The 16,421-nt window shown below is 34.6% G+C and overlaps 6 protein-coding genes and 1 long non-coding RNA gene across 7 annotated transcripts in view; 3 read left to right on the plus strand and 4 right to left on the minus strand.

Moving 5' to 3' along the window:
* Reg-5 (Rhythmically expressed gene 5) overlaps nucleotides 1–5,753 on the minus strand; it is a 60,634-nt gene extending 54,881 nt beyond the window's left edge. The window contains exon 1 of the mRNA XM_089859159.1: nucleotides 5,527–5,753. Coding sequence (XP_089715285.1) covers nucleotides 5,527–5,562 — 36 coding nt within the window. The 5' untranslated portion in view covers nucleotides 5,563–5,753. The remainder of the gene's footprint in view (nucleotides 1–5,526) is intronic.
* Nucleotides 1,549–5,376, plus strand: LOC149610255 (pancreatic lipase-related protein 2-like). Its single transcript, XM_089859506.1, has 13 exons — nucleotides 1,549–1,651; nucleotides 2,278–2,576; nucleotides 2,686–2,811; nucleotides 2,958–3,034; nucleotides 3,109–3,178; nucleotides 3,472–3,580; nucleotides 3,640–3,756; nucleotides 4,105–4,221; nucleotides 4,340–4,392; nucleotides 4,456–4,660; nucleotides 4,733–4,856; nucleotides 4,962–5,138; nucleotides 5,209–5,376. Exons 1-13 carry the CDS (start codon nucleotides 1,549–1,551, stop codon nucleotides 5,303–5,305), a joined length of 1,674 nt encoding a protein of 557 aa, XP_089715632.1. The 3' UTR covers nucleotides 5,306–5,376.
* A 1,170-nt stretch (nucleotides 5,754–6,923) lies between the features above and the next one.
* Nucleotides 6,924–10,300, minus strand: LOC149610256 (afadin- and alpha-actinin-binding protein B-like). Its single transcript, XM_089858805.1, has 10 exons — nucleotides 10,160–10,300; nucleotides 9,935–10,058; nucleotides 9,734–9,870; nucleotides 9,494–9,662; nucleotides 9,211–9,425; nucleotides 8,460–8,622; nucleotides 8,097–8,387; nucleotides 7,796–7,954; nucleotides 7,554–7,726; nucleotides 6,924–7,465 (listed from the first exon to the last, which is right to left on the minus strand). Exons 2-10 carry the CDS (start codon nucleotides 10,055–10,057, stop codon nucleotides 7,378–7,380), a joined length of 1,518 nt encoding a protein of 505 aa, XP_089714931.1. The 5' UTR covers nucleotide 10,058; nucleotides 10,160–10,300; the 3' UTR covers nucleotides 6,924–7,377.
* On the plus strand, nucleotides 9,351–10,328 carry LOC149610257 (uncharacterized). The gene is made up of 3 exons (XR_016376501.1): nucleotides 9,351–9,437; nucleotides 9,508–9,553; nucleotides 9,622–10,328. It is a non-coding gene; the product is annotated as an uncharacterized LOC149610257 (long non-coding RNA).
* Nucleotides 10,329–10,961: 633 nt separating this feature from the next.
* Fdx1 (Adrenodoxin-like protein 1, mitochondrial Ferredoxin 1) lies at nucleotides 10,962–12,138 on the plus strand. The gene is made up of 5 exons (XM_089858844.1): nucleotides 10,962–10,993; nucleotides 11,077–11,360; nucleotides 11,489–11,683; nucleotides 11,742–11,794; nucleotides 11,937–12,138. The coding sequence occupies exons 2-5, from the start codon at nucleotides 11,098–11,100 to the stop codon at nucleotides 12,038–12,040; spliced, it is 615 nt and encodes a 204-aa protein (XP_089714970.1). The 5' UTR covers nucleotides 10,962–10,993; nucleotides 11,077–11,097; the 3' UTR covers nucleotides 12,041–12,138.
* Nucleotides 12,106–14,775, minus strand: Mettl4 (Methyltransferase like 4). The gene is made up of 8 exons (XM_089858843.1): nucleotides 14,550–14,775; nucleotides 14,445–14,486; nucleotides 13,757–13,952; nucleotides 13,535–13,696; nucleotides 13,035–13,101; nucleotides 12,789–12,963; nucleotides 12,394–12,571; nucleotides 12,106–12,321 (listed from the first exon to the last, which is right to left on the minus strand). Exons 1-8 carry the CDS (start codon nucleotides 14,748–14,750, stop codon nucleotides 12,191–12,193), a joined length of 1,152 nt encoding a protein of 383 aa, XP_089714969.1. The 5' UTR covers nucleotides 14,751–14,775; the 3' UTR covers nucleotides 12,106–12,190.
* Nucleotides 14,776–15,344: 569 nt separating this feature from the next.
* LOC149610260 (uncharacterized) lies at nucleotides 15,345–16,403 on the minus strand. The gene is made up of 2 exons (XM_089859525.1): nucleotides 15,975–16,403; nucleotides 15,345–15,889 (listed from the first exon to the last, which is right to left on the minus strand). Exons 1-2 carry the CDS (start codon nucleotides 16,401–16,403, stop codon nucleotides 15,536–15,538), a joined length of 783 nt encoding a protein of 260 aa, XP_089715651.1. The 3' UTR covers nucleotides 15,345–15,535.
* Nucleotides 16,404–16,421: the final 18 nt, after the last annotated feature.

The raw sequence follows: 16,421 nt of genomic DNA on the forward strand, positions 1-16,421 counted from the left end.
TAAAAGAAGGCCTAGCTATTTCGCCTCTCCTCAGTCGGAAAATCATTCGCGTCGCGCTGACGTGAGTTTTTAAGAACCAATGAGATGCTGGTTGTAATTTAGAGGCGAGGATTAACTCCGGACCTACTATACGTTTGGACTGGAGATAAAGCTGCAAATATGGCAAATTTATACCTTCTCCCTAATAAACTAGATATCACTTCTTGGTACAAATAATCAAGGGATAATCACAACTCATTGTTCTTTCCCATAACTGAGTGTATTGATGATGTCATACATAGAGACACAAAGGCTATAATTCTAATCTGATTGAATTCCATCCCCTCAAAACACAGCGAAACGTAAACACTTTACTTCAAAAAACATACTTCTAGTCTTTCTAGACAAGGGGAAACTTTCTAACAAAAGAAACTGAATTCTTTTCATGGAGGATATATCGTCACTTCACCCGTAAGTAGCAAATATATGACGGTATTGGTCTAATACGTTGTTAAATAAGATTTCCGTAAAATAGCGAAGAAAAACAAACATGTTTTCCTACAAAATTCATTTTGAATTTGAAAAGGGCTTTATAAAACCTAGAATGCATACAGCTAATAGGAACCATTGTGTGTAAAAATTTTCTCACGTATCTAGTACTGCGGATTTTGTTCGGTGAGCTAGATTAATCAACAGAGAGTACGTCACACCCTCCCAAGTCTTACCGCTGCTCTGTTAGCCATATTGGGTGGTCTCAGCTTCATTCCTGCTTTAAACCCATCAATATGGCAGCGTAAATTATGTCACGAGACTCAGCGCCTTCTCCAACTGAAAGCTCTCTATATGTATGATGAATTTTACCTCTCACATAATTTATCTCGTTGCGCGTTGCACCTCTCGTTGCTACCAACCAACCAATGAGATTACAGTTAGAAAGACGTCAGAATTATAGAATAAAGCGTGTTGGATAGTAAGTTCTCAAGCCCGGCCCACAAAACCCGGATAGAAGTTAACGTTTTAGATATGGGGGCGCAATCATTCTTAGTAGCTTTATGCATTTCTGATTAAATTGATGGAGATAGAAGAATGGGAATATCTCAGTATCAATTTCGACAAGACTTCTAGTAATTTGAAATATTTCGAAAAGTAGGGTATAGTTTCTAATCAAAAACGTTTCATCGCGGAGGAGTGTATATAATGTCCTCATGGCCTGTTGAAGATTGAAGACCCACTATAGTTAACTCTCCCTTGCTACCAATATCAAGACATTCATTCATCTCCTCCACAAACTCCACGTGTTTACAGAATATATTCGGGTCGTCAAATTGACTTTTTAATCTTTTTCCAAATTAAAAAAAAAAAAATAAAAACGCAGGGGTTCATATTCACACGGAACCCGATACGCTGACTTCGTAGATTTTCACTGGTTTTATTACAATGGACGATAGTGTATTTGATTAGATTAAAAATTATTTTGGAGGGACAAACTTGCGACTATAAAAGGGAAAACGAGTAAGGTCCTCAAGGCCTTTTTGCCGTTTGAACTTGAAGCCGCAATTACTAATAATCATGGAACTGTTACGAGGAGCCTTGTATTTGTGCGCGATTTTTTTAGTCGCTCGTGGCTTGTCTATTGGTGAAGCCGAAGATGACTTTGATGTTTCGAAAGAAAGTAAACAAGTTTTCCAAAATGTCACCAATAATAATATGTTTTGGAACGTGGACGAAATAATACAGTGTGTTTCAAAATAGGGTGGTTAGGCAATCAATTTTGAGCCGAAAATGTAACTTCTATGACGTTTTGACGTCCGCGTCACCGTTTAAAATTTATGAATTGAGTGTTTTACGGATGACCCCTTAATTAAATTAGAGCTCATAATCTTTCAGTTCTTTACTTAAAATTAAGGGATACAGTGTGGTGGTTTTATGTAAATCAATTTTGAGTCGGAAACGTAACTTCTATGACATTTTGCCATCCGTGTCACCTTTCAGAACTTATAATTACAGTGTTTTAAGGATGACCCCTTGATTAAATTAGCCTTTCTTTTCAGTTCTTTACTTAAATTTTAGGGGGTAATCCGTAACACACTTAAATCATAACTTGTAAACAGCCTTCTTCAGAGTAAAATGTCAAAGTACCCACTTTTCTTCGGTCCTATTAATACCCATTTTGGAACACTCTGTACGTTTTCTACCTTCAAAGGATGGGTTCTATCAAGAACCCATTAACTACTCGAGAACGCGTTGCATGATCACCCTACATTAATTAATAACGTATTTTTCTTCAATGAACAACAGTCGCTGCAGCACCTAAAGACACCAAGCAAAAATGCATAACAGACCTAGGTTGTTTCCGAACGGACGGAGACTTCTATCATCCCATTTACAGACCGATCAGCTTCTTGCCCATGGATAGGGAGTTTATCAACGTAAAGTACAGAATTTACACAGCAAAGAACAAGTCCAAGTACTTGTTACTTCCGGCTGTGAACGTCCTTCGTTACAACATGAACAAAACTAACATCAATCCAGAACATGAGACTAAAATCATCACCCACGGTTGGATTGATAATCAAGTTTTCGGCGAATGGATGAAAGTAAGAAACTTTAAAGTGGCTGTTAAAGAGGGCATCGGCGGGTGGGTAAAAATTATATGAAATACGTCAGAGGAAAGGCGTGGTTCAAAGAAACTTAAGTTTTATCTAGAAACCTAACGCTGCCTTGAGTGAATCGGAGGCGCTGAAATCTCGCGAAAAACAAGGACTAAGTGTCCAGTCCTATACTCCATACGGAGTCTTTGGATCTTGGTGTCACGTGGTGGATGCCTGTGGCGTATTTCAAATTATTTTTACCCACCCCGTCGATGTATGGTTTACTTTACAGTCCCTTTAACACTGCTAAATACACAACAATGGCAGAACAACTTTCGCCAAATACTACTGGACTTCTGATCATAATAATGTATATGCTATTTTCAGAACATGAAAAATGAATACATGAAAAACGGAAACTACAACGTTATTATTGTAGACTGGAGCGGAGGCAATGCTCCTCCGTAAGTTAAAATTAAATTAATTATACATTAAATTTAAGTTTCATTTATAAATAAACAACGTTTTTGACCTATAGTTATACTCAGGCCGTAGCTAATACCAGAGTTGTTGGAGCTGAAATAGCTCTATTGGTGAACACCTTGAAGGTATTTATCCTCAAATCAATAGAATAGACTATTTCCTTAATTACTTGTAGAGATACCAAAACACAGGCGGGAGGCCCCCTCTCAGGTTATTTCCCCTGTAGACAAGAGGCAACGTCAAAAGGAGCTCGAGTCGACTCGAACTGCCTCTAGCGGTGCTTCCTGGCGTGAGGGAAATAACCCAAGAAGGTGATCTCCTCCACCCCTGTGCTGTTTGCTTATCTTGTGGAATTTATGGAATGGTCTATTGTCAACATAATAAATACAACCTACAAAAAATTATTTCTTTATCTTAGGAAAAAGTAGGTTTGGATCCCCGTAAAGTTCACATAATGGGTCATAGTTTAGGAGGACAGATTGTTGGTTATGCCGGAGAACGTATTAAAAATTTGGGAAAAATTACAAGTAATATATACGTGAAATTTATCCACAGCAAAGACTTCATATTGATTAAAATGACTTAGGTTTCGATCCCGCTGAACCTTTCTATCAAAATATGCCCCCATCAGTTAGAATCGACCCAACAGATGCCGAATTCGTGGAAGTTATACATACAGATTCCAAATCAATTTTATTGTTAGGTATAATAATATATCTCCACTGGATAAATAATATCATAAGTTCATAACGTATGTTCCATAAGTTTGTCACTGGTTACTGAGAGCTTGTCATGAAGTGACGTAGTTCATAGATTCTCGTAAAATCGACGCCTGGTCAGGCGCTGTCAAAGTCCTAGTACAGACTAAATAGGAAGATGGACTACAAAACAACTAACCGAGTGTAGTCAATTTTCGCTTACTGTCGTTCTCGAACTAGCTCTCAGAAAGTCTACCATTACGAAGTATAGGTAGTGTCATACTTATGGAACATATCTTATAAGCTTACGATAATATGAATATTTCTAATTGACCTTTATAATTATTTCTAAGGTTTGGGCATGAATCAGTTGGCAGGTCACGTGGACTTTTTCCCTAATAATGGAGTGGAACAACCTGGTTGTTCATTGGACAGAATATTCAAAATAGTAACTGATGGACTTTTGGAAGGTGAGTCCATTATCCCTTACTTACAGATAGATGTAGGAGTCCATCACACTTTATGGGGTTATGGACTTCTGATAGAGGTTTTTACATATTTCTTATGTTTTATTAAACTTCTCTATAGGTGTTCGAAGATTAGCGGCCTGTGACCATCAAAGAGCCGTGGATTATTTCCACGTGAGTATTATACATGATTTGGCGATTTATTAATAAATCTATTTACACTGTTATTCAACTCAGGAATCTATCAACGGAAAATGTCAAATGGTGGCATACGCTTGTAAAGACTGGAACACATTTTTAGAGGGAAAATGCTACGATTGCGGCGCTAATGGAGAAAAATGCGCCATTTTGGGTGCCAGATCGCACGAATACGTCAAAAATAAGAACGACAGTAACCCAGTCAAAATGTACGTTAAGACGCATCACAGCGAACCGTTTTGTTGTAAGTATATCTATGGCAAAGCTTTCAATAAATATTTCTAACGACCATATTTATAATATAACTATTAATTAGTGTACCACTACAACGTACAGCTTAAGCTACAGAAAGGTACGTCGAAAGACAAGGATCAAAAAGGTATTCTGACGCTAACACTAAAAGGATCGAAAAACAGCGAAACTTTTCAACTAGGAAATGGGTAAGTAAAACAAAAGAACTACACTTGCAGTCTTTTCTTACAATTTTCACGGAAAAGATGAAGAGGATTTTAAATAAAACACTTTAATTAACTATATTTATTTAGAGCTCAAGATTTGTATCCCGGAGCCACATATCCCTTCTTAATAACGACACAAAAGGATTTAGGGGATATTCAAACGGCGATATTTAAATGGAAATCTAGCCGATTCAGTATTTTCAGTACCCCTAAGATAAGTCTCGAAAAGGCGGTAGTTACGCCCATGTTCGAAATTGAGCAAAAGTAAGCGAACAATGGTCCCCTTATCAATGTGCTTATTTTATTAAAAATTTAACCCTGACTGGTATTGCAGCGCAAGAAAAGCAGCAACCAGACAATTTTGCTGGAAGCACGTAGGACCAATCACTTCAGGAAAAGATGCTTCATCAAAATTATCGAACGAGTGTTAATTTTAAACATTGGTAGGATTGAACTTAGTCTAACCCAAAACGCACATGTTTCTATAAGACTACGCTATTCAACATAAACCTCAGTTATATAATTCTCTTAAACTCGTTTGTTTTAAGTATTAAAATAATTTAAAAAAAAAATATACAAATACAATCCATTCCAATATTTAAATAATTGTGTAACTAAAGTGTAAGAATAAAAGAAAATCATTTAAACTCACCCAAATTAGCCCGAAACAGAAACGATTTCCGACCATTCACCCCCGTAGAGTCATATTACGACATTTGAATCGGGCCTTGGCTATGGTCTATTTCTTTGTCTTCAATATCACAGTGTCAATATTTTGAACTCAAATTAAAACCCGAACACTAATGAAGTTTATTCAGTTATTCACAACACCACCGCGATAAATATTTTACATAACAAATTCGTTAAATTTGGAGAAAGAAATCCTTGTAAGGCTCATTCCTTTGTACAACGAGCCAAAAATTCAAATAATGCAACATCGCATTTAACGCCGTCTATTGAATAACGGTAGTAACGGTTGTTCATAAGTGGTGCACTAGCGCCATCTATTGAAGAACGGTAGTAACGGTTGTCCATAAGTAGTGCACTAGCGCCATCTATTAAAACTTAAGAACTGTTATAAAACTTATGCAATTAATAATTTAAATAACTGTAATATTTGTTACATTAAATACCATGTAGTATAAAATGGAGAACTATTTTAATTTTATAATTTTAAAATATACAAAATATTTATCTCTTTAGATGGCGCTTATTGCACTAATAAGGTTCCATTACGTCATGGCATAGCGTATTTAAGTATTCCCGCCAAAAATGAAGTAAGCTTGTCCAAATGTGGTACGCTGGCGACATCTATTAAAACTTCAAAAACTTAGTAAAACTTATACACTGAATGATTTAAATAATTTTAATGTTCAGTGTATTAAATACCATCTAAAATAACAAAGTAAAAAACTATTCTAATTTAGTAAATTTAAAATATTTAAAATTGTTCTCTTTATTTTTTATAGATGGCGCTTAATGCACTAATAAGGTACCATTAATGATTTCCCACCAAAAATGAAGTTTTAGTTACATATGCTGCCGATAGATGGCGATAGTGCCGCATTAAAATCCAAAAAGTGTGGCGCTTAATGCACTAATAAGGTACCATTACGTCATAGCTGATAATTTCCTTCCAAAATGTAGTTTTAGTTACATACGCTGCTGATAGATGGCGATAGTGCATCAATAAAACTCAAAAAGTGTGGCAATTTTAAAAATTACAGATGATTGGATTGACTTCCTTCTCTTTCTCTTTTATAGAAAGCGCTTAATTCACTAATAAGGTACCATTACGTCATAGCCGATGATTTTCCCGCCAAAAATGTAGTTTTAGTTACATACGCTACCGATAGATGGCGATAGTGCATCATTAAAACTCAAAAAGTGTGGCAATTTTAAAAATTACAGATGATTGGATTGACTGCGTTCAATATTACGTAGGGACAAACAACACACGTTTTACAATGTTTTTCTTACCAAACAAACAACATTGCTGTTCAGTGAACTGTATCTTACTGAAATAAATATGAAAACAAAATACTCAAATTATAAGAAAAAAAACTTTTATTAAATTCATCACAAATTGTTAAGTTTGGAAGAAATTTGTTTGAAACCCAAAATTAATCATTTTATCCAAACTTACGAAGTGCCTTGTCAAATAGGTGTAAAAATACTAGTGAGCAGTTGTTTTCTCAGACTTACAATATGTAATAATAAGGCACTTCAAAATGTTAAAAAAAAATTTAAAATCCCAAAACATTTCTTTGGTTTATCTGTTCATTATTGATATCATAAATAAAAATCACAAACAATATAATAAAATCCTACATGGAAGAAAAGAAAAATCTAAAATTACATTATTTCAACTTCGTTGGGCTTAGAATTGTAAAAAATGCAATGCTTCAAAATGTTTGCGGACAAAGCTTAAGATTATGGATGGTGTTACAAATACAATGAAAAATCTTTTAGCAAAATATTCTTAGTAGCAAATTGACATTAATTAATTTGAAAGTCTAACTGAATTTTCAGTGAAAGTGTTTTCGTCCAGAGCTGATAAGTAAAATTCATCTTTGGATTCGGTACTTTCTCTGATATTGTTATCATAAATTAAAATTATACTGCTTTTCCTGAAAAATTTATTAATCTTAAGATCTAATCAGTAAATAAATATCTCACCGATCAAAATTTAGACGACCCATAGGAAGTAAAATCTCCTCCAAATCATTAACTGGAGGTAAAATGTGCATGAATTTTTTATCACTGACATCAGTCGGAGTTTCAGGGGATAAAGGAGAAAACACATGTTCTTTCTTGTAAAAATCAGTCTTTTCCTTATGAAAATCACGTCTCTAATGATATTAAAAAGCGTAGTTTTAAGAATAAAACTAATTAACATTAAGAAAAACAAACTGTAATACTTCTTTAGCTAAGCGTAAGACAGCCTCAGTATAAATTTCTCGTTCCTTATGAAAGTTTGACTTCATTTCAGCAAGCATTGATTTCTCTTTTTCCAAAATTACCTTCTCATCCAAAAAATCCTGGTTTTTAATTGGACTTCCCTCAATATTCACAGATGCCTTTAAACATAATTATAATTATAATTATAATTAAATAATAAATATATGTTAACACTTAATGACGATGCCTTTAAACATATCATAAACATACATTAACTCTTAATAATATTGACTAATTAAACAAATTAATTATTTAAACAACCTGAAGGAATAAATTTTGCCTATCCATTATCTCTTGAAAGTCTTCAATTTTGGATTTCAGTTCAGATATCTCTTCTTCAAATTTACGTTTTCTTATCGTCCATTCTTTCTCCAAAGATTCGTCAAAGGCCTGTAGACGTTTCTCTATTATTTGAAACTTCTCATTGAAACCTTTCTGGATTTTTTGAACAACTTGTTGGTAAGGCATTTGAAAAATAGGCGAGGAAAGATGGCTTGTCAACTCTAAGGCACTGTTGGCAGGCTCATTTTCCGCTAACACGTTTACGTTTTCCTAGATGTAAAGATCTAATTAGTATTGGTTACTTAATTATTAAAATTACCCAAGTAAATTGGGGATACTTGCGTGTGATTTAACATTGCTAGGGTTATCAGATAAGTTTCCTGGAACGGGAAGACTTCTATACATGTTGTAAAGTGTATCTCTTAACAAAATATTTTCCTCTAGTAAAATTTTGTTTCTATTTTCATAACCAGCCATTATTTTGCAGTGCAAGTCATCCTCGTGTCTAAAAAGTTGCATTAAAGGGAGGGTGAAGTAGAAAATCAACTGATTTTTTATCGATTCTTCTACTAATTATAAGAGCAGTCTGCATAGTGAAACATTCGGGAAATACCAACTCCGAATGATTTTAAAATTCAAATTAGGTTCAGATTTTAAGGATAATTTTAAAGAAGGACTGCCGACCAATCGCGTAACGCCCTACCTTTTTAGTAACAAAATTCTCGTGGCACGCATGTTCCGCGTTGAATGAAATTTATCACGAGATTTGACAAAATTAGGCGCGCGACGTGACAATGGTGGCGCGAGACACGGAGCATGCGTGCCACGAGAATTTTGTTAATAAAAAGGCAGGGCGTTACGCGATTGGTCGGAAGTCCTTGTTTAAAATTATCCTTTAAATCTGAACCTAATTTGAAATAATTTTAAAATCATTCGGAGCTGGTATTTCCTGAATGTTTCACTATGCAGACTGGTCTTATAATTAGTAGAAGAATCGATAAAAAATCACTTGATTTTCTACTTCACCCTCCCTTTAATTACGCTTTATGATCTAATTAACAAATTATGATTAGTTAAAAATAATAAAATTAACCTGCTTGAAACAGAAGTGGTATTCCAACGACCCCTTTTTCCATCAGGTCTCTGAAGAGTGTTTGTGATATCAAAGCCTAACTTCTTTTCAAGTTTTTTATCATTCATAGCATGATGTAAACGTTCTTTGAGCTGATTATACTCCATTTCTTTGCGACGTTTCTCATGGTGGTATTGAGCATCTCTTTGTTGTATAACTGATTGAAGTCTTTTTGTCTAACAATAATGGTGGTTAACAGATATTAATTAATTAATCTAATTAGAGTTAAATTTAATTAATATACTTCGTCTTTTTCAGCTTTAAGATCACTTTGGAAGGCTTTTAATTTCAGGGATGTTTGGCGGTTAGTTTCTGAAATACTACGGAGAGCTCTTTCAGTTTGTTCTAGTTTATCTTTCAATCTTATTCCAGCTATCCTCTGAAGATCAAAGTCGCTAAGCAAGCGAGATATTCTGTAATAATACAAACCAAAGTGATCAAACTACGCGGTGTTAATGAAAATGGCAATCCAACAGTTTCAAACCTTTCATCATTATCTCCCCGTTGTTTGACATTGCTTTTATGAAGTCCTAATAAACCATAAATGGCATTTACAAGTTTGGGGACATCATACTTAGCACCATTTGAAACTAAAGGACTAAATCCCAACGCCTGAAGTTCCTGAAGTCAATAAGATGAATTATATAATGATGGGGAGAACATTAACTACAACTTAATTAAATACCTGACTTAAATAGGCAATACAGTGATCTATATTATTTTGATTACAGAATGACATATTTGCTTCGTCATATGATTCATCATAGTCCGAGAAATGGGGCTTTTCTCCCACATTATTTTGGGCCATACTACAACAAAAATTAAGTTTCCAGAAATTTTAATTAAAATTTTCAAATTTGGGGACGGTTTGATTAGCAAAGGCTTAGCAGTATTTCAAACTTGATCATACCTGAACGAACAGTCCCTTTAGTATGAAAGTCACTATTTTTTAATTAAAATATTTGTTTTACTTGAATGGTTACTTGCATAAAATCCAAGAGAGAGAAAAATATATCATTTAATTAAACTAATCTACAACGATTGATAGAAAACTGTGGCTGGAAAATTTAAATTTCAAATACGGAGCCAGACGACAGAGACGAGTAAAAAGCATGGAGTAGAGGTTATTGGAGTAGAAATGTTATTTTTCTAGCAATCTGTCACTATGGAGTAAAGAGCTATATATAATCACTACCTCCTATATAAGAATAATTATATATATTATATATATTCTTATATAGGAGGTAGTGATATAATGAAATATCTTTTAACGAAATGTTAGTTTCCACTCCAATACAGTACCTTAACCTGTAAATTTGCATTTCTATTTTGTATTTTTGTATATTTCTGTATATTTTCTTTTTTTTTCCCTATGGAGCTGTATGACCTTCTGATAGGGTTCTAGCTCGTCAAATAAATGGAGCAAAAAAAAAAAAAAAAAAAAAAAAACTCCATGGAAGTTGGTACTGGAAAACGGCAGTCTGGGAAATAGCACACTTCCTATGGTCCAAAACCAGTTTATTAATTGCTTGGACTAGTTTTTTAATTCAAGAAGTGGGGGTTACTGGTCCTCAGGACCAGTTTAATAATTGCAAATCTATAGGAGAACAAAGGCTGGGACCAGTCCGGAGACCAGTTAATTATTTCGGGGACTAGGGGGGTCACAGGTCCCAAGGACTAGTTTAAAAAATATCCTTATTTCCCAGACTGGAAAACGGTATCAGATAAAGTTGTCGTCTGCAAGGTAGTCTACTTAGTTTCATAAAGAATCTGTGAAAAATCAATGGATTTTATTTGTTGATTCTTTTGATTATTAAATCTTTCTAGGAGTTTAAAGTTAATAATAAAATGACCTCGATAATTCTAAAAAGATTCCCTATTACATTACAAACCAGATTTTTAGTTTTAAAATATTCAAATTGTTGTAAAAGTAAAACATCGCTTTCAATGATGAACATTTTAAGCCAAGGCTTAACCATAAGAAGCCATGATGCAGGCACCCATGTTTATCCACATGACCCATTCCTTAGCGTTTTATCTAGTCAAAAATTTAAAATATTGAAGAGGTTACATGGTACCAGTAATAATGAAGATAATACGGAGGAAGAACAGTACGTATCGGACACATTTGTATAGACTAATGGCACCCCATGTTATTTCCCCATAGAGCTTAATACAGTCAAAGGCAGAGGGCTGCCATTACTCTATTGATATGAGATGCTAATCATTTTATTTGCAGAATAAATCTCACTTTCATAACTAAAGATGGTAAACAACATAGAGTCAAAGGAAAAATAGGAGAAAATGCCCTTTTTTTAGCCCAGAGACACGGAATTGAAATGGAAGGGGCGTGTGAAGCTTCACTCGCATGTACAACATGTCATGTCTATGTCAAAGAAGACTATTTTGACCAGCTTCCTCCAGCGGAAGAAAAGTATGCTTATGAAATAATGATGACCTTGACCTCAAATTAATTAATAATAAAAAATTAGGGAAGAAGACTTATTAGATATGGCACCATTTCTCAAACCAAATTCTCGTTTAGGTAAATATAAATAAATTTCAAATGAAATTTAAAATAAAATAGAGTAATGGCACCTTCCTGCCTTTGGCTACGTTACATTCTATGATAAATTAACATGGAGTGCCACTACTCTATATTGACTCTATTTCATTTATTTTTTTAGGTTGTCAAATTATTTTGACTAAAGAAATGAATGGAATAGAGTTGACGTTACCAGCTGCTACTCGTAATTTCTATGTTGATGGTCACAAACCCCAACCACATTAGCTATTGTTCAATTAATGCTTTTAAAATAAAATGTAGAATAAAATAATATGTAATAGATACTGTGCTTTACATAAAAAATATATTTTTAATGATCAAAATGACATACATTATTAAAATAAAAAAATAAAATTAAGTATCGCAATTGTAATACTAATAATTATAATAATTAATGTTTTGAAGTTTAAGAACTTCATTTCCGCAACTTGTCCAACCTGGCAGTAAATATCTTGCAAAGATTTCTAATCCTTTGAAGTTGGTTTTTAAATAAGGTTTTAGAATTTCTAGAAAGTAATTTAATTTTAAATGTTTTAATTAAGTTTATAATAATTTTAACGTGTAATAGTTATTTTTACCGGTTAATGGAGGTTTATGGGAATGAATCAAACTAGGGACGCTAACTATGACTTTTTTCCCTTTTAATTTGTTAGGAATTTCAGTGGAATTGGTGGAAAATTGACCAATAATGATATTCTCGTAAACACACTTATTTGGGGATTCAAGAGGTATTGCAAAATCACCATTTTTTGTCACCTTCAAATAATGGTATGGTAAGTTAATTTGTAGTAGGTTAAAACATCTATAGAGTGCTGTCAGAAGCGCCGGTGTGACGTCACCCATGATGTTTTCCCATAAAGAGAAAACGGTAACTGTCATGGCCGCCCATTGCTAAAGGCAGACTCGTGACGTTTAACCTTGGATCTGACGTCACAACTGACAGCACTCTATAGACACTTTAAAAGCAAAATACCTTAACCCAATGTAAATCAGTTACGTATTTAACTGACCAATTAGGAAATAAAACGTCTTTAACAAAACTATTTTGGTCAAAATTATTAGTTGTCCAAATTATAATTAAACAACCTTCATTTGATAAGTTTGGGACTGAAATTTTAAGTAGTCTTTCTTTAGATAATGTATTGTACCTATATAATAAATTAGTTCAATTAAACTTAATTAAATTAAATTAATTTAAATTGATTGCAATTTAATTCACTTTTTTAATCTCTTTATTGATTTATTCTCCCATGGAGGATCCAAAAGAATAACGTCAAATTTTTCACCTTAAATTTTGAATATTTGCGTTAAGTACTTAATTTTTTAAAGGAATTATCTCCATGGACGAAGGATGCGCGTGAAAAAAATTCGACGCTCAACAGGATGTGCAACTCCCTATACTAAAAAGTAGACAAGTCGATACTAGCGCCGCCTGGCTACCAGCGCTGGAAACCCTCGCGGGAAAAATAAAAAATACTGGACATAAGAAAAAACACACACTACCGTCGATTTTTTTCCTTAGCGTCGTCTGCTAGAAGCAAAACAGTGGTTTTTTTTCTTATGTCCAGTATTTTTTATTTTTCCCGCGAGGGTTTCCAGCGCTGGTAGCCAGGCGGCGCTAGTATCGACTTGTCTACTTTTTAGTATAGGGAGTTGCACATCCTGTTGAGCGTCGAATGTTTTCCACGCGCATCCTTCATCCATGTTATCTCCTCTTACCATGACTCATAAGAATCTTTTCAATATAGTCTAAATTTGCTAAGATAAATGCTGAATTAGGGGGTATTAGGTAATCTTCGGAACGGAGCTTTATTTTCATTGCTAATTGAGTTTTATTTGCAATAAGGGATGGTAAAATACTTTCAATCGAACCCTGAAATTCTAAGGGATTTAAAAATAAATATCTAAATTTATATTCTTAATTTAATTAATGGTTTTTACCATTTAATTCAAAGTAATGTTGATTAAGATCATTTTCTGGAAGACTAATTAAATCAAGAACTTTATGTAGGCACTCTATTTTGGTACGGGCTGTACGATTGTTGTCTTTTATTTCTTCAAGAGTGATATCTCTTGTTTTGAAATAATTTGATGAAGATATGATATTTTTAGCAGCGTTAATTACTAATTGATTGTTCTAAAAATACAAGGGAAATTAATTAACCTCATTGCTTGGTTGACACATTATAATTTCATTAAGCTTATAGCATGGATAAAGAATGCGCGTGCGGAAATTTGTTTTCACTCTACAGGATAGGCAACTCCCTATCTTGAACGACAGCTTATTCTGTATATACCCTGTTACAACATCGGTTGTCAGCACGCGCAAAGCTAGGTCTCTATGTAATCTAGCCTTGCGCGTACTGACAAGAGACAAAAAACTTAAGAATCTTCAGGATTTAAAATCGTTTAAGATATCCTGAAGTTTTTTGTCTCTTGTCAGCACGCGCAAGGCTAGATTACATAGAGACCCAGCTTTACGCGTGCTGACAACCGATGTTGTAAGAGAGTATATACAGAATAAGCTGTCGCTCGGGATAGGGAGTTGCCTATCCTGTAAAGTGAAAACAAATTTCCTCACGCGCATTCTTTATCCATGCTTATAGTTTGGGAGATATAATTATGTTACCAGATTGTTTTTATACTTCTCTTTTTTACGTTTTCTTCTTTTCTAAACACGTAATAAGGTTGATTTGGGAATATTACGCGATCATTATTTAGTTTTAACAATTACTTCAGCTTTGGTTTCTTCTTTTGTATCTTTAGAAGCCAATTTTTGGGCTTGACTATCCATGATAAACGGGGTTTTGACGTTAAATAGTTCATTCTTTAATTGATAATTAATTGGTTTCGAATCAAGTTCGTTTACCGCGTAATTTATGTACGATTCGTGACATAAAAGCCACCCATCTTCGTTTTCAAATTTGACAGCCATTTAAATTGCTAAAGAACGTTTTTTCACGATAAGTGCATACTGAAGCCAATACGGGGGTTTAGGCTTTCTAATTCTGGCTCTCGTTAACAATGGGTTCCCGTTGAGACTGTGGACCACATTCGACTTTAAAAATCCTTAGCCTTGGAAAAAAGAAAAGCGGCCGATAGATGGCAGTCTAAATAAAAATTCAAGATCAAGGTCAAAACAGAGGGAACGTTTTAACCCCCTTCCCCGAATCCCGCTAGAGACATTACGCACGCTCTGACCTTGAAAATAATAATGGCAGCTCGTAGCCTTTGACTGTCTTATGATCTACACCTTATTAACGTAGACTGACGCCTCTGGATAGGATACATAGTTTACAGACTAGGAGTTTACACAAGGAGGCCTGGCTTTAGACTCACCCAGTGAGTCAGACCTCCTTGCGTAACAACTAAAGCCTGGCTCCCTGAGTAAATGGTATGAATCCTCCTAGTCTGTAACAGTAAACTATGTATAGGATGGATGTTAGCAAACATGATATTGACATTGTAAGATAATGCGTCATCAATGACCTTGGCTCTTTGCTAGGACACCTGTCAAACATTTTGTCGCTTACTAACGCATTATTTTTGAAGGATGTTTTTACCAGTAATACAGCATTTTATAGTGAAATAGTTAAGAAATACATGGGTTACATAATTTATTGGGGTTTTGAAGCAAATTTAATTGTGGAACAGTTATCAACTTGTACATAGTTCTCAAATTACGCATATCAATTAGTGGGTGACAAGGAAGCAAATTGATTATTTTTCCTGTTGGGGGGTTTTAAAATCTTCAGTTCGTTCCAGTCGGGAACTAACTGAAAACCAAGATACAATGGTACTTCCGCTTTTGAGTTCAATTTCCGTGTTTTGAACTTTATCCACGCTTGGGTAGGATGACCATCGAAACATTTTCTTGGCGGGAAACTCGATGTTGCGGCTTAGAATATTGAAGGTCGATGGTTTGGGAACCATTCTTTCGTCACCAGGGTCAGATTGAGAGTCGGAAGTGTTGAATAGGTCAATAGAACCGGCTATAGTGGGAATAATGCAGCTTGAACTGTGGTTGACCACCACTGATAAGGATGACGTTGTTCCGGCGTAGGTCAGAAGAATCTGGATCATAAAGGGAGGATAAAATGAGGGAATCAGGATATTTTAGGGTTATTATATTCATATTGATTTTCAATTTACGACTTACTGGGCTGTAACACCTGCGAAACTCCATGCTCATAGGTGAAATATCTGCCTCAAGATTCAAATGTTCCGATAAACATCTTAATTTACGTGGTATTTCTGGACTGGGCTGAGAATCAGGGGTTTCAATACCTTCACTAGGACCCCTGATATCACTACTGTCAACGTTTCTTGGGACATATTGGTTACATTTGCAGCAAACCGTATTTGCACACTTAGTTAGCGATACTTCGGGATGATGGACTTTTAAATGCAGTAGATAAGCCAGTACAACAATGAGTGAGAAACAAATAAATAAAACTAACGTTATTATTAACAAAAGATAAATACTAAGCTGGCAACAGTTATTTGAGTTATTCAAGGAACTTCCCGGTACTCCTAACACAGACCCTGTATTGACGTAACGTTGGTGGTAGGTTGAAGCGTTTGACATGTTTATTTTCTTAATGAT

This window comes from Phalangium opilio, unplaced genomic scaffold (genome assembly GCF_054372755.1).
Source record: "Phalangium opilio isolate 3A_F unplaced genomic scaffold, DU_Popi_V2 ptg000329l_1, whole genome shotgun sequence".
NCBI lineage: Eukaryota > Metazoa > Arthropoda > Arachnida > Opiliones > Phalangiidae > Phalangium > Phalangium opilio.